Source organism: Macaca thibetana, chromosome 1, assembly GCF_024542745.1.
Source record: "Macaca thibetana thibetana isolate TM-01 chromosome 1, ASM2454274v1, whole genome shotgun sequence".
Classification (NCBI taxonomy): Eukaryota; Metazoa; Chordata; class Mammalia; order Primates; family Cercopithecidae; genus Macaca; species Macaca thibetana.
This window is the reverse complement of record NC_065578.1, coordinates 130,226,598-130,253,976: the sequence shown is the minus strand read 5'-3', so window position 1 is coordinate 130,253,976 and position 27,379 is coordinate 130,226,598. Positions and strand designations below refer to the sequence as shown.

General features: G+C 40.1%; 1 protein-coding gene and 1 long non-coding RNA gene across 3 annotated transcripts in view; one reads left to right on the top strand and one right to left on the bottom strand.

Annotated features, from left to right (window-relative positions):
- Nucleotides 1-171: 171 nt before the first annotated feature.
- FCRL3 (Fc receptor like 3) lies at nt 172-23,684 on the top strand. Of its 2 annotated transcripts, XM_050779560.1 has the most exons (15): nt 183-411; nt 488-659; nt 1,361-1,381; nt 2,435-2,680; nt 3,148-3,411; nt 3,648-3,932; nt 4,749-5,036; nt 5,471-5,749; nt 10,683-10,961; nt 11,299-11,421; nt 18,250-18,277; nt 19,144-19,262; nt 19,473-19,541; nt 21,201-21,232; nt 21,319-23,684. In XM_050779560.1, the coding sequence occupies exons 2-15, from the start codon at nt 578-580 to the stop codon at nt 21,460-21,462; spliced, it is 2,259 nt and encodes a 752-aa protein (XP_050635517.1). In that variant the 5' UTR covers nt 183-411; nt 488-577; the 3' UTR covers nt 21,463-23,684. The 2 variants fall into 2 exon arrangements, 1 of the variants encoding a protein (XP_050635517.1); XR_007723344.1 differs by lacking the exons at nt 21,201-21,232; nt 21,319-23,684 and having other exon boundaries at nt 172-659; nt 11,285-11,421.
- The window catches only part of LOC126948322 (uncharacterized), a 166,444-nt gene continuing 144,094 nt past the window's right edge, over nt 5,030-27,379 (bottom strand). The window contains exons 2-3 of the long non-coding RNA XR_007723399.1: nt 5,496-5,652; nt 5,030-5,111 (exon numbers count right to left, since the gene is read on the bottom strand). This is a non-coding gene — a long non-coding RNA (uncharacterized LOC126948322). The remainder of the gene's footprint in view (nt 5,112-5,495; nt 5,653-27,379) is intronic.

The window sequence follows — 27,379 nt, the reverse complement described above, 5'->3', positions numbered from 1 at the left end:
TTTATCTCCTAATTTGCAGATCTGGGTGAGATTACGAGCAGTCCCTAATTTGTAAATTTGTATTATTTTCCTGTTCAGAAGCCTCATGACAACTTATGTGAAAGTCAAAAAGGCATATGCTTGACACATCTTGACTGTGTGACTCACACCACGCTCATTAAGCTTGCTTACATTAGGAGCTGCATGCGGAAGCAAAGGCTGTGTGAAGACAAAGTAGTGAAGGGGTTTTCCATGTGAAAAACAAAGAAAGAATTATTTGAATATTAGCAAATCCACAACTTCACATTTCTAGAGAACCCAGGCACAGCCTTGGAGACATTACTCCTGAGAGACTGCATTTGTTGGAAGATGAGCCCCAACTTCTAAAAATGTATCACTACCAGGATTGAGATACAAACAGCATTTAGGAAGGTAGCCACGTTCACATTTTCAGAGCCCAAAGCAAGATATGTTACTAAGCTCTTCTTCCCTTTTCTAATTCTTGCAGGTCTGATCTGAGTAGCAGCTTCCTGCCCTCCTTCCTGGAGATAAGTCCGGCTTTTGGTGAGAAAGACTTTCCCTGCCCTCTGCCCGGCCGATGCCCATGCTTCTGTGGCTGCTGCTGCTGATCCTGAGTGAACAGATGGACTATAATGGGACCAGGGCCTCCGTTCCTAAAGGTGACCAGGGAAAAACTCAAGGAGCTTCTATCTCTGCTTCTACTTGGGGTTCAGAGACAGATAGCAAGGGATGAGAAGTGAGCAGAGCTGGGTTCCCAGGACAACCAAGAGGCTCCAAATGCAACCATCAGAGCAAGCCAGATATCCTGCCCTTGGTTTCTCATCCGCTGCTTTTCTCACCTCATAGGAAACTTGGATTTTTCCTTCTGCCAAACCACAACTCTATATCCCACCCTCCCTCTTAAGCCTCAGACTAAATAATTTTTCAGATAAACAGTTACTTCTAAAAACTTAGGCATGTGAAGGAAGGTCTACTGAGAAACATCACTCTTTTCTAGAAGTTTTAAGCCAAAATTTAATCAGAGATTGAAAAAGTGAGAGGAACAATAGGAAGCCCAAGGAACGAAGGGAGCATAAACCATTTCTGCAAGTCTTTGTCTGCCCCTGCACTCAGAGAAGACGGGGAGAGAATAAAGTGTGCCATGGCCAAGAAAATAATAGCAGAGATGAGGTCAGGCCTTTGACACAAGCCATCACGTTTGTAAAATAATTTATAGGCCATTTGTTTGTTGCTTAGGGGCTCTGGGTGATATAAAAAGGGAGCAAAGAAGTGATAAGGAAAAACAAAAGAAGCGGTTGTGGTTAGGTTGTTAAAAAATGTTTTAGAGAGTGTCTGATTGTCATTTTCTGCTCCCTCACAGCTCCTAGAAGAGAACAATCAGGTAAGTTTCTCCTTCTCTCTGCCCCTCTGGTCTCTGTATATGGGTGCCCTCAGCCCACACAGCCTGCCCCAACGCTTGCAGGGATGCATCCCATCAGCAGTGCTGATGCTCTGGGGTCACATCTGCTACTACATTGGGTGAACAGAGCCTCCTCCGACTTTTTCAGTCTCCAGGATTTTTTTCCCCTACATTACCAGGATTCCTCAGAGTAGAGGAAGGAAACATTTGCAGAGCAAAAGGCAGAGAGGCAAGAGCCTGATGATGAAGGAATCTCATCTCTGATCTCCATATTCTCTAATACATCGCCTTCTGAATGTCCAAGCTAGTGCTGGTATCAAAGGACATAGAAATAGCTCCCATTCATGGAGGAAGATGCTACAGCAGAATCCTTATAAATCTCCAAAAAGAGCTCATGCCACTGCCACACCTCACTTCCATGCCTGTCAGTCAGTTGCAATTCCACACACAAGTTTGACTTCTCAAGCAGCCCGTCCTCCTCCATTTAAATTCTTTATGTCCCTCCATTGTTTACTGTGCCCAACTTACATGGAGAGTAAAGTTGCCTTCCCCACAGACTCTCAAACTGAGAAAGATATAAAAGTAATACAAGTGAGAAAATCTTATTCATTAAGTGTTAACAAGTAGGAAGTAATTTTCTGGAGTCTAGAAACTACTTCTGAGGTATATACATCCCAGGTTCACCTTTATCTGGACAGAAATGCATAGGACAAGAGAATTTCAGAATCAGCCACATTCTGAGGCCTTCACAGTGTTTGCCCAATGGCAAATCACATCTCCTGAGCTTTTCTAAGGCAATGCCAGGAACCCGAGACCTCTCCCCTGTAATACCCATCTGCTCACCTCCAGAAAATGGGTGAGGAAGAACAGATTCTTTCCCAGGCATTTCCCCAGGTTATTTCTGCTCCATTTTCCACCCTGGTCCTGACTGGAAATTAGTCCAGGAAAACTCCTGACTGTAGGTTGGGCTCCCACTGTGCTGTGCCCACCTCCCATTGACCTTCCTCTGCCTTTATCTTTCTATTTCCTGTTTAGGGGTAGCTCCAAAAGCTGTACTTCTCCTTGATCCTCCATGGTCCACAGCCTTCAAAGGAGAAAAAGTGACTCTCACATGCAGGGGAATATCACAGTCCCCCGCCCGCGGAGACACGTTTTGGTATCTCGATGAGAAGCTGTGGAAAATACAACATAACGCGATCCAAATTAGGAAGTCTGGAAATTACCAATGCAAGACCCTAGGATCCTCCCTCAGTGATGCTGTGCATGTGGAATTTTCACATGGTGAGGAATGGAAGGGGAGTGTCTAAAGTGTCAAGCCGCCAGGCAGAATGTCTGAGGGCTGGGTTAATGCAGGGATCCCAGGCAGAGTTGTAAGCAGACATGGGGATATTTGATGCGCTGACCCCACTGGGGAAAATAAAGAGATAGGGCAGCAGCATGATGTTGGATTGTCTATCTATTCCCCTCCAAAGAAGTATGGGTGACCCAGTGGCCATCAAGCACAAAGAGGTTTAGGTCTGGGATTCCTCTTTTTGTAAAGACATGTGAGGATTTCTCAAGAAAGTTTTCTGGGAATTGGTTCGCTCTCCTGGGGAAAGGAAGAATAAGGTATTGGAGCCACATGACAATGTGGGTGGGGGCCATTTGCAGGTGTGTATAGAACTATGGCTCTTGCCTCATGGGCGGAAATGGGAGTGAAGGCAGAAGCAACAGGGTATAAATTGAGTGTGCTCCTGTGCTCTTTGCAGACTCGCTGATCCTGCAGGCTTCGCATCCTGTCTTTGAAGGAGATAATGTCACCCTGAGATGTCAGGGGAAAGAAAATGAAAACGCTCGTGAAAAGGTTTACTACAAAGATGGAAAACAGCTTCCTAATAGTTATAATTTAGACTTCATCACAGTGAATTCAGTCTCCAGGGACAATAGCAAATATCATTGTACTGCTACTTGTACGATACTTTCCATAGTATCAATTAAACGAAATTCAAAACGCCTAAATATCCAAGTTCAAGGTAATGGCTAGATTCCTGTGGATTATTGGGTTTGGTAGGGAAACTGAGGATAAAGGGAAGGTGTTTATCAGTGGGAATTTCATAAAGAGGTTCCTATGGCTCAGCCATGGGAAGGAGATTGTTCTTTCTGCATGCTTCTTTATCTCCTGATGGCTGGTGCTGAGAACAGAAGTGCATCTCTCTAGGAACTCTGAGCCTCACCACCCTGGGGACTATGTTTTTTTTCTTTTCATTAGAGCTGTTTCTACATCCTGTGCTGAGAGTCAGCTCTTCCACGCCCATAGAGGGGAGTCCCATGACCCTGATCTGTGAGACCCAGCTCTCTCCACAGAGGCCAAAAGTCCAGCTGCAATTCTCCTTCTTCAGAGATAGTCAGACCCTTGGATCAGGCTGGAGCACGTCCCCCGAACTCCAGATCCCTGCCATGTGGACTGAAGACTCTGGGTCTTACTGGTGTGAGACAGAGACAGTGACTCACAACATCAACAAAAGGAGCCTGACATCTCAGATACGTGTACAGAGTGAGTGTCCAAGTGGCTACTCTTCCAGAGTCAGAGCTGGGGAGAGGAAGGCAGACCAGTAACAACTCCAGCACCCCTAGGATGGTAGACATAACAGAGAGGAGTGTCCAGCTATTCTGGTAATCTTCTCTCTTTAAGCTCAACATTGGTTTAACAGCCCTAGAACATTTTCTTCCACCTGAGTCAGGTAATAGTAATTATTGATCAGTTACTGAGTGCCTAACCCTATGGGGTTACAGAGATGTACAAGATCGGTTCTCTCATGAATCAAGAGACAACTAGAAGCACAGCTGAACACATGCAGTTTTGAGAGGCCCCTGTGGTGCTTCCATTTGGTGACCTAAACTCACAACAAAATAGTCAGAAAAGGGGAAGATTAATATGAATGGTAATAGTCAGAGAAAGATATGGAGGCATGGATGTAAATCTGGAGAAGTCTGAAGAATAGGAGAAGAGTTTGGATTCTACTTTGATCTTCAAAATAGAGGATCTTCAGTGTTCTCTTTTACTTCGTGGTTTATTGATGCATCAAAGATTCCTTAGAGATAAACACATATAAAATGTGACCAGAAAACTTTGGGTTTATGGAGATTATGGACTTGTTGCCCACATTTCCCAAGGATGGGAATTGTTGTGGGAGTGAGAGGGATGTTGCTTCCTTTATAATAGTATACACAATTAATTTCTTATTTCCTACTTTGGGCTTCTGCCTGCTGCACCTGCTGCTATTGGCCTATTCATGGCAGGTCCAGCCTTCCCCTTGACCTTGATGTCCCCGCCATCAGGACCTTCACATGCCGTCTTGTGTTCCCCCAGGAGTGCCTGTATCTAATGTGAATCTAGAGATCCAGCCCACCGGAGGGCAGCTGATTGAAGGAGAAAATATGGTCCTTATTTGCTCAGTAGCCCAGGGTTCAGGGACTGTCACATTCTCCTGGCACAAAGAAGGAAGAGTAAGAAGCCTGGGTAGAAAGACCCAGCGTTCCCTGTTGGCAGAGCTGCATGTTCTCATGGTAAAGGAGAGCGACGCAGGGAGATACTACTGTGCAGCTGACAACGTTCACGGCCCCATCCTCAGCAGGTGGATTCAAGTCACTGTGAGAAGTAAGTTTCGATTCTTTTCACACAGCCTCTAGTTGCAGGCCAGGGTTTAGGTTCTCTGTCAGCCACTAGGATCTCCTAAAAGAGGCATTGGGAGGGAGGGAGGGAGGGAGGGAAAGAGGGAGGTGGGGGAGAGAGAGAGAGAGAAAGAGAGAGAGAGATTTAAAAGCTATCCAAGAAATGGAAAGATGGCAAAATAAGTTGAAGGACCTTACTTCTTGTGGGGAAGACTGAATGGTGATGAAAACAAAATTACCCAGGATTAACTCTCACTGTTTTGGGGAAATGCTTCTGATTGTTAGATGAGAAAAATGTGATCAGTGAGAAACAGAAACAATCAAGGGACAAGGGACTTATCGATTGCTACGCTCCTTGAGAGAGGTTGTGCATCTGTCACAAACATCAGAATCCTCTGACAGCCCTTTTGTCTCCCTCAGTTCCGGTATCTCACCCCATCCTCACCTTCAGGGCCCCCAGGGTCCAGGCTCTGGTGGGGGACCTACTGGAGCTTCACTGTGAGTCCCTGAGAGGCTCTCCCCCGATCCTGTACCGATTTTATCATGAGGATGTCACCCTGGGGAACAGCTCAGCCACCTCTGGAGGAGGAGCCTCCTTCAACCTCTCTCTGACTGCAGAACATTCTGGAAACTACTCCTGTGATGCAGACAATGGCCTGGGGGCCCAGCACAGTCATGGAGTGAGTCTCAGGGTCACAGGTAAGCAAGATATACCCACAGCAGTTAACAGCCAATGCAAGAGATCATGTCTTCTCAGAAATAGCTCCACTGGGCTATTTGCTGGTTGATATCCCAATAGACTTCCCGCTCTTTATGACTCTGCCTGGGAGTTCTGGGATTGTTCCTTGTGACTACACATTTAGTAACTTAGACCATTTCTTTATTATTATTATTATTCCTCTATAATTGTCATCAACGACCATCCATATACCCCATTCTTTTTTTTTTTTTTTTTCTGGTGGAGGCACGAAGGCTTACCAGAATACCAAATATGTGATGGGTCAGCAATTACTGACAAAGGAAAATTCTGAATTCCCTTGCCCAGGAAAAATTGACTGGATCATCCCTTGCCATAGTTTTCTGCCCCTATCTCGATCTAAATTTCCACTTGGCTCCCTGGATCATTAAAGTGTCTGTCTTCATGGATACCCACTTCTGTTGGTTCTCTGTCAGCCACTAGGATCACAGCAGCAGACCTCTTTCATGGCCTCTGGATTCTAATGAGCAATCTAACCTTCTCACTTTTTTCAAATGCCTTCTGATTGGGTCTCGTTTAAACTGATGTTCTCAGTATCCCCTAACAAAATTTTCCTTCAGCAGAGGCACAGGACATCTCGTATTTTCCATGTCCAGCCCCGAAGAACCATTAGCAATGTGCCCAATCATTTTGAAGAGAACCTCCAGTCCAAGTCATGGTTATCCCCAAGTGCTCAGCATTTGGAGGATGGGAGAGGGCACTGGGACCTAGGAAAAGGTGACAAAATAAGAGAGATATGGCAATAATTATCAGTGACCCAAACCCGTACATTCTCAGGATTTTGCCATGGACTCTTGTTCTCTAATGATTCCAAACTATTAGAACACTTATGACATTTTGGTTAATAATAATCCTTCCTATAGGCCAAACTTGGGTAATGATTTAAGGAAGTATTAAAATCTGGGAATGCCAGACAGTGTGCTGAAACAAAGACTCCAGTTTCAAACAAGAAAATATCATTTGTTTAACCTTGAATAAGTCTTCTTACCAGTCTTGTGCTTATTTTCCTCTCTTATAAACTAATTGAGTCAGCAAATCATGGGGGTACAAGAATTCTGGATATCACACCACTCTCCATCAAAATTGTTTAACACACACCCCACAAATGTGTATATTAATAACATATTTGTGTATTAATTATATACATGTACTACTGTATTAACTTAATGGGCACATTGCAAAACAAATAGAGAAATAGAAATTAAATAAGGGGCAGGGTGCAGTGGCTCATGCCTGTAATCCTAGCACTTCGGGAGGCTGAGGTGGGCAGATTACTTGAGCTTAGGAGTTTGAGACCAGCCTGGGCAACATGGAGAAACCCCTGTCTCTACAAAAAACCACAAAATTCAGTTGGGCATGGTGGCATGCGCCTGTACTCTCAGATACTTGGGAGGCTGAGGTGGTGGGAGGATGGCTTGAACCCAAGAGGTTGATACTGCAGTGAGCCAAGATTGTCCCACTGCACTTCAACCTGGGCAACAGAGTGAGACCAAGTCAAAAAAGAAAGAAAAGAAAGAAAGAGAGAAAGAAAGAGAGAGAGAGAGAAGAAAGAAAGAAAGAAAGAAAGAAAGAAAGAAAGAAAGAAAGAAAGAAAGAAAGAAAGAAAGAAAGAAAGAAAGAAAGAGAGAGGAAGGAAGGAAGGAAGGAAGGAAGGAAGGAAGGAAGGAAGAAAGGAAGGAAGGAAGGAAGGGAGAAAATATTTTTAAATCTTTGATTTAGAATACTTGACTAAAATTATTATAATTGAATATCCTTCATTTACTTTGAAAATCTTAGTTTACTTATGGTGGTACAATTATTTGAGATTTGGTTCTGAGTTTGGCCTTATTCCTATTAGTTTTAGTGTCTGTTACTGCTTAAAGCTTTATCTTACCAATATATCTAGATCCAAGTGGAAGCAGATCATCACTGCTGCTCTTTCAACTCCATTATACTCATTTTTCAATCCCATAGTCTAATTATGCAAGGCTTTTCATTGCAATTTGGTTAATAAGTTTATATTTTTGTTGATGTTTATTAGTTGTTCTTGTAAAGTAAGTGGGAAGTGCTGCATGTTGGATTTCCTTTTTTTTTTTTTTTTTTTTTTTTTTGAGATGGAGTCTTACTCTGTTGCCCTGGCTGGAGTGCAGTTGCACTATCTCAGCTCACTGCAACCTCCACCTCTCAGGTTCAAGCAATTCTCCTGCCTCAGCCTCTCTAGTAGCTGAGGCAGGCCACCATACCCTGCAATTTTTTTGTATTTTTAGTAGAGACGGGTTTTCATCATGTTGCCCAGGCTGGTCTCAAACTTCTGAGCTCAGGGAATCTACCTGCCTCAACCTCCCAAAGTGCTAGAATTATAGGCATGAGCCACCACGCCCAGCCACTGCATGTTGAATTTCTATCGAATGTGTTTAAACTTTGGAAGAGCTATAAGCTGGTTGCCATGTTCTGTTTCCATGGATTTTTAAAGGTGCAGATATAAATTTTTAAAGTTGACTGACTTACATTTTTCTGGTAATAAGACCACATAGAAATGTAAATATTTTTAAACAACTATTTTCCAAAATATTATCTCTATAGCATGAGTTTAGAAAAGCATTAACAATATGAGTACTGTTAAAGGTCAGTTTTTAAAGTGTTTGCTAAGTATTAACATTGTCAGTAGCCACTGATCACCAAAAAGACAACAAAAATTAAATACTGATCTTTCTTTGCGGAAAAACGCGTAACTTATCTTTACATTTAATTCCTCTTTTTAGAACTTTGTCACAAAATAAATGAACTTTCATGTGATACAAAAAGGTTTGAGGTTGCTTCCAAATCTCATCACAAAGCATTGTAAAGTTTTTATGATTTGGCCAGGCACAGTGGCTCATGCTTGCAATTCCAGCACTTTGGGAGGCCAAGGAAGGATTGCTTGAGCCCAAGAGTTTAGACAAGCCTGGGCAACACGGCGAAACCCTGTCTTTACTAAAAATACAAAAAAAATAGCAAGGCGTGGTGGCAAAATCCTGTGATCCCAGCTACTCTGGAGGCTGAAGCAGCAGGATCCCTTGAGCCCAGGAGGTCAAGGCTTCAGTGAGTCATGATCGCACCACTGCACTGCAGGCTGGGCAACAGAGTGAGACCCTGTCAAAAAAGAAAAAGAAAGAAAGAAATTAAATTAAAAAATATATTTTATGATTTAAATTGAAATCATCTGTAAAAACACTTAAGTAGCCAATTAAAAGGGCATTATGTTCCATATGTTGAGAGTTAACTAACAAACCAAGGCACTGCTCTCCCACTCTCTGTGCCTGGGTGGCCCTGCCATCATAAGAAACCCTGTCATATCCCAATATACAATGTGACATCTACCTGAGCAGGAGCACCACCATGAATATTAGTAAAACTGAATATCTTTTTAAATTTCAAGCTCAAAAAGAAATACTCTTAAACATTGTCATATTTTCTCCTTACACTTCAATCGGGTGTCTTACAGCCCATGTTGGAGACCACTTAAGTTGACCATAACCATGGTCTTTTTCAGTCTTCAAATTCTTTGATTTTAGGGGAATATGCATTCAGAACTGGGGTCCCATGAGCCCTAGAGGAGGGGATGCAAGAGGTTGTAAATCTCTCTTCCCAGAATACGAACACCGAGAGACATGGGTGAAAGGCACAGTGAGATCACAAAGCACCATATAAAAGACTCACCCCTGAGGCCCTCTGCATCCCGCCCAGGTCACTTCATATTGCAGAGGCTGTACGAACGGGACAAATTCAAACCATCGGTTTCAATTTAGCAAGAACTCTACACTTCCAATATCGGGACTTGGCACCTCTATCCTGATGAGGCAGCTGGTGCCATCTTTCTTGCAGCCAGCAGATGGCTCGTTTTCAAGTTTAATCATTGCCATTCAGTGAATAGTTTCCACATTCACACTCATTCCCTTTAGCCAATCTCCAATGGAAAGCAGAACTTAAGATCCTTACCAAGCTACCCTTGCCAATAAAGCACACAGCTTATATCTAAAGCACTACACACAGATTGGTTCATCCAGTTTTCCTCACAACTTTGCAGAACCAGCAATCTTACAGTTTACATTCCATATTAAGGGCTTTCTATTCTTCCCACTATGCCATTTCTTTAATTGTTCATTAAAATGGAAATCATTGTTGCTAGAGCTATATCTGGATTTTTTGTGATAGTTTGGTTCAATTCAGTTTTCCATTCAATCACCAATTATTGAGCATAAATTTTACATGCCAGGCAAAGTTCCAACAGCCATAAATACACCAACGAACAAACAGATAATTCTCCATCCTATTGGGGAATCATATAAAACGATGATAGATGATGTTGATGATAGATAGATAGATAGATAGATAGATAGATAGATAGATAGATACATAGATACATAGATACATAGATACATAGATACATAGATGGACAGATGTTAGTGCTAAATGCTCTCTAGAAAAATAAAGCAAGGTGATTAGGTAGAGAGTAATGGGTCTTGCTTTAGATAGGTATGGAAGTTTCAGTCTTAGAGCTAAGATTCAGGTGAAGGAATGTTTAGAAACCTTGATTTTAGTTATATTTTTATCAATAATAATAACCAATTTTTATAGTACTTTATATACAATTTGATTTTTATTACAATAGCTTGAGATATAATGTATCATTAGCTCAGTTTTACAGAGGAATAAACTAAGACTTAGAGAAATTAAAAAGTTCTTAAACAGTCAAGCTTATAGAGCTAATAAAGGATAGAGACAGGATTGAAGCCCAGGTTCTCCAGAATCCAGGTGCATGTTCCTGCAACTCAACTACGCTGCGTATTCCTTTATTAAGTTCTCTTGTATACCTACTTAAGCAAAACTGCCAGTGAACTATTTTTCCTCCCTCAGTTCCGGTGTCTCGTCCCATCCTCACCCTCAGGGCTCCTGGGGCCCAGGCTGTGGTGGGGGACCTGTTGGAGCTTCACTGTGAGTCCCTGAGAGGTTCCTTCCCGATCCTGTACTGGTTTTATCACGAGGATGACACCTTGGGGAAGAGCTCGGCCCACTCTGGAGGAGGGGCATCCTTCAACCTCTCTCTGACTACAGAACATTCTGGCAACTACTCATGTGAGGCTGACAATGGCCTGGGGGCCCAGCGCAGTGAAGTGGTGACATTCAGTGTTACAGGTAAGTTAGTAGTACCTGGGCTAGAGGTCACCATTATGGTAAATAAAATAGTTATCTGACAGATTGTACAAATTCTACCAGCAGCAAGGAGGTTTTGAACACGCACCCCAAGGCTTGGGACTTCTGGAGATTGGTATTGATTTTATATGGGAGAGGGAAAGGAAATACATTTTAATCTTAGATGCTGGCAAATACCTTTCATGTGCTATAGTTTTGAAAATTACAAATGACGCTACAGGAGGAATCAGAAACTGGAACATACTCACTCTACTTGCATGATTTTGTCTATATCCAAAACCTGTGCCACTGGAACTCAAGTACAGCTCCCTCCACTCAGGAACTTCCAGGAACAGAACAGGCCTTACCACTGCGGGAGTCACGGGGCTGGTGCTCAGCATCCTCAGCCTTGCTGCTGCTGCTGCTGCTCTGCTGCACTACGCCAGGGCCCAAAGGAAACCAGGTGGGTGTCTAGGTCCTACCCTGTGATGTGATTTTGCTGTTGCTATAATAATTTGAAGTTGTCTGGTGCATCCTATAAAGGTCAATTATTCCCTTCCAAGTACTAGGCCCTCGGTTCCACTACTCACTGTCACTCTGTAGGCAACTGTAGCAAAAACAATAGAATAAACTTCTCAATAAAATTTTTACCTCTTGTTTAATTTGAGATTTATATTAGGTAGCAGAGTTTTGCTTCCAATTAAAAATTAGAAAATTAATTAACTCATGTTCTATCTCCCTAAGAAAGTCCTTCATTCACAACAAAAAATAAATAAATGATCGTAGAGGTGACCATAAACTCCAAGATATATTTGAATACCAGCTAGATATAGTGAAATTGGATAAAATAAATAAAGAATGCCAAAAATGAGATTAAAAATTCAGTTTCCCATTGTTGTTAGTATATAGAAACACAGCTAATTTTAATATTAATTTTATATCCTGAAATTTTGCTAGACTCACTTTTTAGTTCAGTATCTCTTCTGTAGATTTCATCAGATGTACTATATAGATGATCATGTTGTCTGCAAATAATGATAGTTTAACTCTTTCCTTTCCAATCTTAATTTCTTTTACTTCTTGTTCTTGCTTAATTGCACTGATTAGAACCTCCTGTACAATGTTGAGTGCAAGTGGTGAGAGAAAATATCCTTGTCACATTCCAGATCTTAGGGGGAAAGTATTCAATCTCTCCCCATTACAGATTACTTTAGCCATGCATTTTTTTCAATGCTGTTTATCTGGTGGAGGAAGTCCCTCCTATTCCTAATTTGCTGAGAGATTTTACACAAATAAATTTTTGTAAAATGATTTTTCTACATTTATTGAGATAATAATGTGATTTTTTAAAATCTATTGATAAGGTGAATTTTGAATGTTGAAGCAGCCTTATATTTCTGGGGTCAACCCAACTGGATCATGATTGTTGATATGATTTGCTAAAATTTTGCAAAGGATATTTACATCCATGTTTATGAGGAATATTGGTTGTTAGCTTTCATTTCTAGAAATGCCTTTTTATGATTTGGTATCAAAAGAATACTCACTTAGTTACCACTTCCAGGATTTTTCATTCATTTTTATATAGCCATATTTTCACCTGGTATCAATTTTGTTCTGCCTGAAGGACTTTTTTTTTTTAAACATTTCTTACAGTATGAATGTCTGCAAGTGAATTTGATTGATAATGTTTCTCAATTCCTCTATATCCTTACTGATTTTTTTGTCTATCTGATCTATCAACTATTGAGATATGGAAATTAAAATCTTTAACTGTAATTGTGAATTTATCCATTTCTTCTGCAATTCTATCAAGTTTTGCTTCCATAATTTGGAATTGCTCATTATTAGGTGGATAAGTGTTGAGAATTTTCATGTTTTTGATGAATTATCCACTTTATCCTTATGAAATGACCCTCTGTATCCCTGGTCGAATCACTTACTGTGAAACAGTCTTTGTCTAATATTAATGTATTAATATAATTAGTGTTAGCATGCGATTTTTTCCCACCCTTTTGCTTTTAGCCTATTTGTACCCCCATATTTAAAGTTAATTTTTAATAGATACCATGCAGCTAATTCTTGCGGGGTTTTTTTTAGTTTAATATTATAATCTGCCTTTAAAATGAGGTGTTTAGACAATTTACACTAGTATAATTATTGATATGATTAGGTTTCATGTCTATTTTGCTATTTGCTATTTGTCACATCTATTTTTTTGCTTTACTTTGACTTATTTTGGGAATAATTGAGTGATTTTTTAATTCTACTTTACTTCCTTTGTTAACATAATAGCAATAACTTTTTAAAAATTTTCAACTTTTATTTTAGATGTAAGGGGTAAATGTGTGGATTTGTTACATGGTTATATTGCATGATATTGAGATTTGGGGTACAGGTCCTGCCACCCAGATAGTAAGCATAGTACCCAATAGGTAGTTTTTCAACTCAGGCATTCCTCCCCATCTCCCCCATCTAGTAGTCCACAGTGTCTGTTGTTCCCATGTTTATGCCCATGTTTACTCAATGTTTAGTCCCACTTATAAGTGAGAACATGTGGTATTTGGTTTTCTGTTCTTGTGTTAGTTGGTGTATGATTATGACCTCCAGTTAAATCCATGTTGCTGCAAAAGACATGATTTCATTTTTTATGGCTGTGTAGTATTCCATGGTGTATATGTACCACATTTTCATCATCCAGTCTACCACTGGTGGGCACCTAGGTTGATACCATATCTTTGCTATTGTGAGTAGTATGGCAATGAACATATGAGTGCATGTGTCTTTTTTTTTTTTTTTTTTGAGTTGAAGTCTTGCTCTGTAGCCCAGAACTCCAGTGCACTGCACTCTGAACTCCAGTGCAGTGGCCTGATCCCGGCTCACTGTAAGCTCCGCCTCCCGGGTTCCCGCAATTCTCCTGCCTCAGCCTCCCACCTAGCTAGGACTACAGGCGCCCACCACCAGGCCTGGTTAATTTTTTGCATTTTTAGTAGAGACTAAAATTAGCCAGGATGGTCTCAATCTACTGACCTCGTGATCTGCCCGCCTCGGCTTCCCAAAGTGCTGGGATGACAGGCGTGAGCTACCGCACCCGGCCGCATGTGTCTTTTTGACAGAATGATTTATTTTATTGTGGGTGCATACCAATAATGGAATTTACTAGGTTGAATGGTAGCTCTATTATAAGTTCTTTGAGAAATCTCCAAACTCCTTTCCACAGTGGCTAAACTAACTTAAATTCCCAACAGTGTATAAGCATTCCCTTTCTCCTCAGTCTCACCAGCACCTATTGTTTTCTGCCTTGTAAGTACTAGCCATTCTGACTGGTGTGAGATGGTATCTGATGGTGGTTTTGATTTCCATTTCTCTGGAGATGAGTGATGTTGAGCATTTTTTCATGTTTGTTGGCCGCTAGTTTGACTTCTTTTGAGAAGTGTCTGTTCATGTCCTTCACTTATGTTTTAATGGGGTTATTTGCTTTTTGCTTGTTGATTTGTTTAAGTTCCTTACAGGTCTCAACATTAGACTTCTGTCAGATACATAGTTTCCTAATATTTTCCCCATTCTATAGGTTGTCTGTTTACTCTGTTGATAATTTCTTTTGCTGCGCAGAAGCTCTTTAGTTTAGTTAAGTCACACTTGTCAATTTTTGTGTTAGTTGCAATTGCTTTGGGAACTTAGCCAAAAATTCTTTGCCAAAGCTGATGTCAAGAAGCATATTTCCTAGGTTTTCCTCCAGGAATTTTGTAGTTTGGAGTCCTACATTTAAATCTTTGATCCATCCTGAATTAAGTTTTGTATATAGTGAAAAGTAGGGGTCTAGTTTCAATCTTCTGCATATGGCTAGCCAGTTATCCCAGCACCATTTGTTGAATAGAGAGTCATTTCCCCATTGCTTCTTTTTGTTAGCCTTGGCAAAGATCAGATGGTTGTAGGTGTGAATCTTTATTTCCGAGTTTTCTATTCCTTTCCGTCGGTCTATGTGTCTGTTTTTGTATCAGTACTATACTATTTTGATTACTGTAGGCTTCTGGTATAGTTTGAAGTTGTGGGGTGTGATGCCTCCAGCTTTGTTGTTTTTGCTTAGGAATGCTTTGGCTATTTGGGCTATTTTTTGGCTCCATATGAATTTTAAAATAGATTTTTCTAATTCTGTGAAGAATGATATTGGTAATTTGATAGGAATAACATTGAATCTGTAAATTTCTTTGGGCAGTATGGCCATTTTAACAATATTAATTCTTCCAATCTATGAACATGCAATATTTTTCCATTTATTTGTGTTATCTTTGATTTATTTCAGCATTTTTTTTTTGTAGTTCTCACAGAGTCTTTTCACCTCCTTTATTAGCTGTATTCCTAGGTATTTCATTTTCTTTGTGGCTATTCAAAATGGAATTGTCCATTGATTTAACTCTTGGCCTGACTTTGTTGGTGTATAGAAATGCTACTGGTTTTTGTACCTTAATTTTGTGTCCTGAAACTTTACTCTTGGCAGAGTCTTGAGGGTTTTCAAGGTAGAGAGTCATGCAGTCAGTGAAAAGAGATGGTTTGACTTATTTACCTATTTGGGTGCCTTTTATTTCTTTCTCTTGCCTGATTGATCTGGCTAGGACTTTCAGTACTGTCTTGAATGAGTGTGGTGATAGTGGACATGCATAGTTGTTTCCCTTTTTCATTAATTAAAATTTTTTTTATTTCTGCATTAATTTTGATCTTCATCCAGGAGTTATTCAGGAGTAAGTTGTCTAATTTCCATGTATTTGTGTAGTTTTGAGAGATCTTCTTGATATTTATTTTTGTTTTTATTGCACTGTAGTCTAGGAGTATAGTCGGTATGATTTTTAAAAAATGTATTGATATCTGCTTTATGGCCGAGCCTGTCGCTGAACCTAGGATATGTTCCATATGCAGGTGAGAAGAATGTATATTCCACAGTTGCTGGATAGAATATTCTGTAGATTTGTGTTAGGTCTATTTGGTCAAGTGTCGAGTTTAAGTCCAGAGTTTCTTTGTCAGTTTTCTGCCTCGATGATCTGTCTAACTCTGTCAGTGGGATATTGAAATCTCCCACTATTATTGTGTGACTGTCCAGGATTTTTGTAGATCAAGAAGAACTTGTTTAATGAATCTGGGTGCTGCAATGTTGGGTGCATACATATTTAGAATAGTTAAGTTTTCTTGTTGGAAGTGATAATTATTTGTTTTGTTACTCTGGTGATTGCTTTAGGGTTTATAGTATATATCTTCAACTTATTGCTATTTTCAAGTGATATTATATTACTTATAGAAGGCTAGTCATACCTCCTACTTCCAAAATTACTTTTCTTTTTTTCCTCTCATTGTTTATCTGGGATGCCATTTTCTAATCTGTAACATACTAAAAGAGGACAATTGAATCTCAGTGTTGAGGTTGTCAGTCAGCACAGCACCAGGAGAGAAAATTGACAATCATTTCACATGATACATGTGAATAGGAGCCCAGGTGATCTGTCCCCCAGACTTGGGGGAGTGTTATTTTAAATAACAAACTCACTAAGGAATTAGGATAGTTCACCAAGCAGAGGGTCTGTGCTCTTCTTTTCTCAAAATCTTGCTTACTGTACCTCCTCATAGCAAAGTATCCCTTCTCATCATTGGCAAGACTTCTCAGGAAGAAGCTCAGACCTTCTAAATTTTTCTAAAAGTGAAGGACTCTGCTTTTTGCCTGAGTGAATCACTCCTAAAAAGAATGATAGGTTTATTGACTCTATGGTAAATCTGGCTGTGTTGAAATTCCAGTAATAAAACTTGCCAACTTGATATTAGGCAAATAAATTAAACTCATTAAACTTCAGTTTCTTCATATATGAAGTGGTTATAATAATAACAGTATCTACCTTTTAGGTACTATGACACAACCTAGGTAAACTGCTTAACCCAGTGCTGGCCCGTATGTCTTTAAGGAATATTAGCTTGTATAATAAATAGCCACCTGTCTAGGTCTCAGTTTTCTCTTTTACAAATAAGGAGATAGACTGACTCCCAGATGCATTCTAGGTCTGAGCTAACCACCCACAGGACAGATACTGGTTATTAACTTATGTGAACTGTGATTGCTCTGAGGAGATTCAGGACCAGATCCTGATCATAACCCTCTAGCTTAACTCAGGAGGCCCATTCCCTGAGGAACAGGGAGTTACTCAGTTATTTTTCATGAAAGTCAAGGCTGCTATGTTTATTTTGAGCAACGACTTGTGTTCTCTAAGCCAATGAGACTGATATAGAGCCACAGATTTTAAAAAGGCAAAGGACAAGGATGGGAACTGGGAATAAGGCTTGTATTGGGGCAAGCCTGAAAGATTCAATATTTCAGTGATGATAGAAACCTGCCATATTTTTAAGTCTGCTAGGTTTGGCTTCAAGGATAGACTTCTAACTTCTAAAATTGTCAGTTTGTTATTTTTAAGTCCTCAATATACATACTTTGTTCAGTTGTTTAACAAATCTTTGTTGAATATTTTTAACTGCTGGCCATGACATCAGAAATACAAAAAAAATTTAAGATGAGGTTTACAGCCTCAAGTAGCACATCCTTTCAAGAGAGAGAGAATGAGAGGGAAACAGAAATAAATAATTACAAAACAGTATAGTAATTTTAATATTACATGGTCTTATGTGCATGGAGACAGTTTACTTAATCCAGCCTGTTGGCATGCTCTGGAAAAAAGATAAATTGGAGTTAGCCAAGTGAAAGAGAAGGAGAGAAGAGGTGTGGAAAAGCCATTATATACCCAAACGATTTGCAGTTTAGTGTTGCTGGAATAGACTTGCAGGGGTGAGGGGTCACAGTTAGAGAAAAAGAAGGTAGAGTTTATCATGGTAGCCCCATTGATTCATATTAGTGAAGGAATTCTGTATCAATTTTGAGCATCCCTTGGCCCCTCTAGGCCTCAGTCTCCTTGTTTCCACCTTGTAGGGCTGCAGTCAGGATGAAGAAGTGGGTTTGGGGGGAGCACCTGACCCAGGTTGTGACCTATTCAGTCACTACTACTTAGAGTTGCTATTCACCTGTTACTGATCGAAAAATGATTCAGAATAAGTGTGATTCTAGGCAAATGCCTCTCAAGACCCCATGTTCCTCACCTATAACATAACATAGCTGGAGGAAGGAGGGTAGAACTGGATAATCCTTGAGATTTGCCATAGCTTAGATCTAGAATGAATCTGATTTCTAGGAAAAAACGTTCTAACAGAGTTCATGATCTACACAGCTCACTTACCACCCAACCTTCCTTTGTTTGTTTTGCAGGAGGACTTTCTGCCACTGGAACATCTAGGTGAGGTCTCTGCTTCTTGTGCTGCCAACATTTTCATGATTTATTTATATGCACAAGACTTGTTTATGTTTTTTAAAAATATGAATGGATTTCCTAGTAGCATTTTTACATTCTTACAAAACGAAAAAGTAGATATAAGTGAATGTCACTTTCATTTATATTTGTGAATGATATTCACTGTGTCTACTTAAACACAGAATACATGTTATTGGCTATCTATGTTAATTTATCTACTTCCTTAAATGTGTTCCAGCAGAGACTTGACCACTAATATCTTAATGGCATTACCTTTCATAGGGCTGCAGGGCATTCATTTCCTTCTTCCTCATTCCTCCACTCATTTGGGAAATTATTATTGAATGCTGGCAATGTTCAATTCGCAATATTAGCTGCAGAAGGAAATGAAATTGGAAAAAATCCACTTTACTTGAAGAGCTCGCGTGGCATCTTGCAGGAAAGGTAGATTATTGTAATATGAGGTGGAAAATTGAAAGGGACCTTTTACAAAAGACAAGGTTTAAGTTCTGTAAGAATGCAGAGGTCTTTGCGTCTCAGTGTTTAATCATTTACATCTTCAAAAATAACATTTAAAATTAGTCAAATATGAGTTTTTGCCTTTCAAAGAAGCGCTGAGGCTGCCTTGCCCTCTGGCCTTGCCTTGGCTGTCCTGTTTTGTAATGCTTCCCTGGGCTTCATCTTGTGCCATACGTCTTCTGACACTTTATCAAAAGAGCCAAACAGAAGCAGACACGATATTTTTACTTGAATCATGCTGTACTGGAAGACTTCCTGGATACCGAGTTCCCTGAAATTCTGTGTAACCCACAGATAGTTTTTTATCCATTTTCTCTCCCCCTCTGTCACAGTCACAGTCCTAGTGAGTGCCAGGAGCCTTCCTCGTCCAGGCCTTCCAGGATAGACCTTCAAGAGCCCACCCACTCTAAACCACTAGCCCCAGTGGAGCTGGAGCCAATGTACAGCAACGGTGAGGACTCCCTAGGGGGCAGAAGGCTCTAGGGAGGAGCCAGGGAGGGAAGAGAGATTGAATAACAGCCCGTGGCCCTGTCACAAATTTAAAAATGGCATTTCTAACATTAGACTGGGAATAGAAGGTGGTTATAAATTTGATGATTGGGAAGTAGAGTCTAGAATATGAGCTCTTGACTGCAACCAACTATGATACCTTCTCTCACAGTAAATCCTGGAGATAGCAACCTGATTTATTCCCACATCTGGAGCATCCAACACACAAAAGAAAATTCAGGTGAGATGCCTTTCAGGCAAATAGAGGTGAGGTGGCAGTGTTTTACTGAAACCGGTAAGGGGTCTTTGATCAGAGTTATTTCAAATACAAGTCCAACATGCAAGGCATTACTTGTCTCCCATATTGTCAGTTGTAGAATCTATCCATTTCTTCTTACCTTTACACACTGCCACCGTGATCCCATAAATTCTTTGAGGACAGACACTGTGACTTTTTCACTAATGTATTCACAGCATTTAGCCCAATGCTTGGAAACTGCAGGCCCCCTAAAATACTGTTTGAATTAATGAGTGAATAATCAAATGTGTAGACAATTGTCATTCTTTTAACTGTTCTCTTTATTTCTACTACTGTTCTCCTCCAGCCTTCCCACAATCTACTTCCAGCATGATCCCTTTGAGGTGCTCTATTGTTCACATCAGTGCCTAGATTAACTGCCCTCACTGACACCCATTCCAAAGCATGATCTTTGCCTTCCGCACGCTGGCTCCTCTTGCAAGCTTTGCCTAATGTTCTTCCTCTAGCCATACTGAACTCTTGGCATCTTTATGCTTGGTGCTCATGTTTCTTACTGGTCCTGAAATGTCCTTGCCTCTAGTCTACTTGGTGATCCCTACTCATATTTCAAGACATAGCTCAGGTAACACAGTGAAACTCACACTGATGCCAACTACCCTTTCGATATGCTAATCTGGGAGGAGCCATTTATTCTTTATGGCAACAACATAGTTCAATATGTATTTCTATCTTGGTGCCCATAATGCTTGTTGCATTTATTTCTATGTCCATTTCTCCCCTTCAAAATTATAGTATTCTTGATCACATGAACTGAGTTTCTGTCATTTATTTATTTATTTATTTATTTTATTTTTTTGAGATAGGATCTCACTCTGTCACCCAGGCTGGAGTGCAGCAGTGCGATCTTGGCTCATTTCAACCTCTGCCTCCTGGGTTCAAGGGATTCTCCTGCCTTAGCCTCCTAAGTAACTGAGATTACAGGCGTGCATCACTACGCCCAGCTAAATTTTGTATTTTTAGTAGAGACAGGGTTTCACTATGTTGTTCAGGAGTTTCTGCATTTCTATCTCCTTATACCTTACCTAATGCCTAATAGAAGGCCATTGCTTAATGAATGCTTATTGACTGCACAAATAAATAAAAGAGATACAAAGAACCCCTTGGAAAGGTAGAAAACACACACACACTAAATTTTCTCAATGTTCCAATGCAACTCTTTGGCTTCCTGGGAAATTGCCATGTGGCCTTAGAATGCCAATCTCTTCTCTGGCCTCTTCCAATTTCCCTGTGCAAAGTGAAGTGACTCATATCTGCCTCCTTCTCCCAGAGGATCAATACAGCCCTAGAAGTCTGCAGTGGATTGGGGATGGTTGCCCCTCTGGGGTTAGAATGAGCAGAGGAGCAAGAAGGAAACTGTCATGAAAGTAGTTCTGGGTATTTGGTGGGCAGAGGAAAGTCTTTGTTAGTGTTTGTGCTTGGGAGAGTACTTTTTCTATGTGGGTTTGGAAGAATCCAACAGAGGAAACAGTCAAGAGGTGAAGCAAATCAAGAAGATTGGCTTGGAGTGCAGTGTGCGTAGGTTGTAAGTTGGATTATACTGCCCACAGTTTAATACTTTTCTTTGCTACTCCTACCCAACAGCTAATTGTCCAACGATGCATCAAGAGCATAAGGTGAGTCACATTTCTTGGCTTTCTTCCCTCTCTGGCCTTCCTCTCCTGTATTTAGGTACTTACCTTTTGTGGTTTTTTTCCACCAGGAACTCACAGTCCTCTATTCAGAACTGAAGAAGAAATACCCAGATGACTCTGCAGGGGAGGCTCGCAGCAGAGGCAGGGCCCATGAAGATGATGAAGAAAATTATGAGAATATGCCACGTGCATTACTGGCCTCAGACCACTAGCCCCTTACCCAGAGTGGCCCACAGGAAACAGCCTGCACCATTTTTTTTTCTGTTCTCTCCAACCACACATCATCCATCTCTCCAGACTGCCTCCTACGAGGCTGGGCTGCAGGGGATGGGAGGCTGCGCAAAAGATCTGCAAATCTCCTCTGTGCCTGAGTCTGTGTGTTCCCTAGGAAAAGAGTGGGCAGCCTCTGAGCAAGCACTGTGTTATTTTCACAGTGGAGACACATGGCAAGGCAGGAAGGCCCTCAGCTCCTAGGGCTGTCGAATAGAGGAGGAGAGAGAAATGGTCTGGCCAGGGTTACAAAGGCACAATCATGACCATTTGATCCAAGTGTGATTGAAAGTTGTTAATGTTCTCTCTGTATAAACAATTTGCTCCAAATATTGTTTCCTTTTTTGTGTGTGTGGCTGGTAGTGGCATTGCTGATGTTTTGGTATATATGCTGTATCCTTGCTACCATATTGGGAACAGCCATAAGAAGTTATAGAACAAGATTTTAAGGTGACTCTATCTGAAGTGTATTTTTGTACTTACAGGGTGACATTCCCAACCAAATTACCCTTAGTTATAATGAAAAATAACCTCAGCATTTCATTAAAGGCTCTGCTAGTTTAATATGTGACCTCTATCCCTACTACAAAGACCTTATGTGTAAAAAATCACATTAATTGTAATTTTTGCTTCATGACATAGTCTCATCATTTTCCATACATGATAGATTTCTAGTCAGTCAGTTTTATTCTTATAAGTACCCATTAACCCCGAGACAATAACCTACTATATCTATGTGGCTTCTCCCATTCTCTTCCTCTACCTCACTCCATCTGCTAAAAAACCATTCTAAATCTCATGTTCATTATTCCCATGCTTTCCTAATTCTATCATATTAATGTAACTATATGTTTTCCTTAATATGTTTTTATATTAGTTTTAACTATAAGTTAAAGACCATATTGTTGTAGATAATATTTTTGGTATTTTCTCTTCATGTTCTATTTCTAAGATTCATCCATATTGTTGCATGTTGCTATAGTTCATTTGTTTTTATTGCTGTTTAGTATTTACTTGTGTAAAATATCTGTTTTAATGTTTTCCTAGCTATCACTGTCAAAAACTCTTTCCACAGTGTCTTGAATTTTTAATGTGACAAAAATGAAAATGTACCAACAATTTTTAGTGACTTCACCTCCATTCTGAAATCCTGATGTTTCCAAATATCTCTGAACACCTCAAGTCATAGGGACAACTGAGATTATATTAACATTAATCTCTGAATGTTGTTAATTCTAAGCCTTCACTTGGTTCATGTAGGAACACCAAGTCCTTTCAAAGCACCACATCTTTCTCTAATCAATATTCCTTGGAGTCCCTAAGGAATGTCTTACAAGCATTCAACCAATCACCATTTCTGGAGATACACTACAGGGTCACCATAAACTCTGCTACCCTTGGATTCCATCACTATAGAAGCTGAGTTTCACCAGAAGGCACTTTTGTCCTCCATTACTACCAGCAAAGCCAGCTAAGCCACAGCTGCTGGCCTCAAAAAATGTGATGATCAATCCACACTGCTCCCACTGGCCTCTCTTACCCTTATCCTGGCCTTTGAGAGCAGGGCACGATGTCCTGCCTATACTGAGATGCTGATCTCTGCCAGTTCGTGTTCATATTGGCATTAAAATTTTAAGTTCCCTTGAAGAGGGAGGAGGCAATGTCTCTGTCTTCTATGTGATACACTCTGCTGTTTTTTTCTCTATGGTAAAAATATATAAACAGGTTTGTGTACTAACCACCAGACTGTACATGGAGGCTCTCCTCCTCTCACACCTTGCTGCTGATTTGGAATTACCTTGCCAGGTCCCTTTGTGCCTTATAGTGAACTTTCTCTAAGGGACCTCTCATCTTTTATCATTGTTTATCCATTTTCTAGATTTTTAATCCAGGAAAGGACAAAGTTCAAGATTTTCCATGTCTTTGTAACACTTAACCCTGTTCAAATCAGAGTATGTGAGTGGAAAGAGGAGTGAGTCCTAACTGTACATTTCAGATATAACAAAAGTGCAAATTCTGATTGCCCTGTAAAATGAATTATTCTCATGCATTGCTCTACTTGACTTTTCCCTTTGAATTCACAACTAAAAACCCATAGCCCAGAAATCTAAAAAACAGTAATTTTAATGGAGCCTTTGAAAATAAAAGACCATTGGAAAAAGTACCAGTTTCCAGTGTCTTTCTCACACTTACCCTTTTAGTATATCTTTACATCAGAGCCTATTCTCACTCATAGATTACCAAAGACAAAGCCACATGAGAAGCTTAGGTTTTGTCACTAAAGTATATTAAAAAGGTTATTTTAATTTTATCAAGATCAGATTTGGGTGGGGACACAGAGTGAAACCATATCATTCTGCCCCTGACCTCTTCCAAATACCATGTTTTCACATTTCAAAATACAATCATGCCTTCCCCATAGTCCCTTAAAGTCTTAACTCATTCCAGCCTTAACACAAAAAGCCAAGTCCAAAGTCTCATCTGAGACAAGGCAAGTCCCTTCCAACTAGGAGCCTGTGAAATTAAAAGCAATCAGTTACTTCCAAGATATAATGAGGGTACAGGCATTGGATAAATGCTTCAATTTTAAATGGGAGAAATTGGCCAAAACAAAGGGGCTACAGGTCCCATGCAGGTCCAAAATTCAATGGGACAGTCATTACATCTTAAAGCTCCAACATAATCTCCTTTGACTCCATGTCACATATCCAGGGCACACTGATGCAAAGAGTGGGCTTCCATGGCCTTGGACAGCTCTGTTCCTGTGACTTTGCAGGGTACAGCCCCCACCCTAGCTGCTTTCATGGTTGTCATTGAGTGTCTGCAGCTTTTCCAGGTGCACAACGCAAGCTGTCAGTGGACCTACAATTCTGGGGTCTAGAGGATGCTGGGCTCTTCTCACAGCTCTACTAGGCAGTGCCCCAGTAGGGATTCTGTGTGGGGGCTCCAACCCCACATTTCCTTTCTGCACTGCACTAGCAGAGCTTCTCCATGAGTATTTCATCCCTGCAGCAGACATCTGCCTGGACATCTAGGAGTTTCCATACATCCTCCAAAATCTAGGCAGAGATTCCCAAATCTCAATTCTTAAGTTCTGTGTACCTGCAGGCCCAAGACCACGTGGAAGCCACTAAGGGTTGGAGCTTTCACCCTTTGAAGCAATGGCCTAAACTGTATGTTGGCCCCTTTAGCCATAGCTGGGATGCAGGACACCAAGTTCTGAGACTGCACAAAGCAGTGAGGCCCTGGGTCTGGCCAACGTTCAATTCATCAAACTCATTCTCCATCTAGTTTTGTTCCCTTGGTGGTGAGGAGTCATGATCCTTTGGAGGAGAAGAAGCATTCTAGTTTTTGGAATTTTCAGAGTTTTTGCTCTGGTTTTTTCTCATATTCATGGATTTATCTATCTTTGTTCTCTGGTGTTGGTGACCTTAGGATGGGGTTTCAGTGTGGAAGTTCTTTTTGTTGATGTTGATGCTATTCCTTTCTGTTTGTCGGTTTTCCTTCTAACAGTCAGACCCCTCTGTTGCAGGTCTGCAGGAGTTTGTTGGAGGTCCACTCCACACCCTGTTTGCCTGGGTATTGCCAGCAGAGGCTGCAGAAGAGCAAAGATTGCTGCCTCTTTCTTCCTCTGGAAGATTTGTCCCAGAGGAGCACCCACCAGATGCCAGCTGGAGCTCTCTTGTATGAGGTGTCTGTCAAACCCTGCTGGGAGGTTTCTCTCAGTCAGGAGGCACAGGGGTCAGACTGCCATTTGAGGAGGCACTGTGCTGGGAGATGCACTGCTCTCTTCAGAGCCAGCAGGCAAGAACAAGTCTGCCAAAGCTCTGCCCACAGCAGCCGCTTCCCCCAGGTGCTCTGTCCCAGGGAGATGGGAGTTTTATCTAAAAGCCTTTGACTGGAAATACTAATGAATAAAACTGAAAAGGACACAAAAACGAAAAAAAAAATCATAATTAAGTTGGAAGAATTGATATTATTAGAATGGCAATACTACCCTCAAACAATTTACAGCTTCAATGCAATCCCTATCAAAATACCAATGACATTCTTCACAGAAATTTTTAAAAGTCTTACAATTTATGTGGAACCATAAAAGACCCTAATTAGCTGAAGCAATTCTGAGAAAAAAGAACAAATCTGGAGGCATCACACTGTATAACTTTAAAATTTATGACAAAGCTATAGTAACCAAATCAGCATGGTACTGGCATAAAAATAGACACACAGACCAATGGAGTAGAATAGGAAATCCATGTATGAATCCACACATTTATAGCAAATTCATGTTCAACAAATGTGATAAGAAGGACAACCTCTTTAATAAATGGTGCTGGGAAATTTGGTTAGCTATAATCAAAAGAATGAATCTTAGATCTGTATCTCTTACCATCCACACACAAAAATAGATTAAAGGCTTAAAGCTAAGACCCGAAACTGTGAAACTACTAGAAGAAAACATTGGGAAAATACTCCAGGACATCGGTTTGGGCAAAAATTTTCTGTGTAAAACCTCACAAGCACAGTCAATCAAAGCAAGAAATAGACAAATGGTATTCCATCAAGCTAAAAAGCTTCTGCACAGCAAAGGAAACAATCAGCAAGTGAAGGAAGACACAACCTATAGAATGGGAGAAAATATTTGCAAACCACTAATCTGACAAGGGATTAATAAACCAGAATTTATAAAGAGCTCAAACAACTCAGTAGAAAAAAAAAGCAAATAATTTAATTTAAAAATGTGCAAAAGATCTGAATAAACACTTCTCAAAAGAAGACATACAATGGCCAACAAATACATGAAAAATATGCTCAACATCACTAATCATCAGGAGAATGCAAATCAAAACTACAGCGAGGTATTATCTTACTCCAGATAAAATTGCTTTTATCAAAAAGACAGGAACTAACAGGTGCTGGTGATGATGTGGAGACAGGGGAACTCTCACACACTTTTGGTGGGAATATAAATTAGTAAAGTCACAACGGAGAATAGTATGTAGATTCCTCAAAAAACTAAAAATAGAACTGTTCTACCATCCAGCAATCCTGCTACTGTGTATATCCAAAAGAAAGGAAATCAATATATTGAAGGGATACTGACATTCCCATGTGTATCACAGTACTATGAACAATAGAAAAGATATAGAATCAACTTAAGTGCCCATCAACAAATGAATGAACAGAGAAAACGTGGCACGTATACACAATGGAATATTATACAGCCATAAGAAAGAATGAAATCCTGTCATTTGTAGCAACATGGATGGAAGTGGAGGTCATCATATCAAGTTAAATAAGCCAGGCACAGAAAGACAGTTATTGCATGTTCTCACTCATACATGGGAGCCAAAAAAGTGGATTTCATGAAGACAGAGAGTAGAATGATAGTTACCAGAGGCTGGGAAGGGAAAGGGAGAGAGAGTTATGAAGAGAAGTTGGTTAATGTGTACAAAAATACAGTTAGCTAGAAAGAATAAATTCTAGTATTCAATAGCAAAGTAGGGAAATTTTAGTGAAAATAAATAATAAATTATATATTTAAAAATAAAATAATATATTGAACATTTTAAAACATCCAGAAGAAATAAAATGTTTCCAATACAAAGCAAGATAAATGTTTGAGATGATGGATATCCCAATCACACGTCTTTGATTATTACACAGTGTATACATGTATCAAATATTACACATACCCCCAAAATGTACAACTATGATGTATTAATCTAAAACATACAAAAATATTCCTTTCTGTGTTTCCTAGAAATATTATAGTTTTACTTTTACACTTAAATCTATAATCCACTTAGAGTGATTTTTTTCATGTTGTGTATAGTGAGAAAAAAAAAATATTGATTT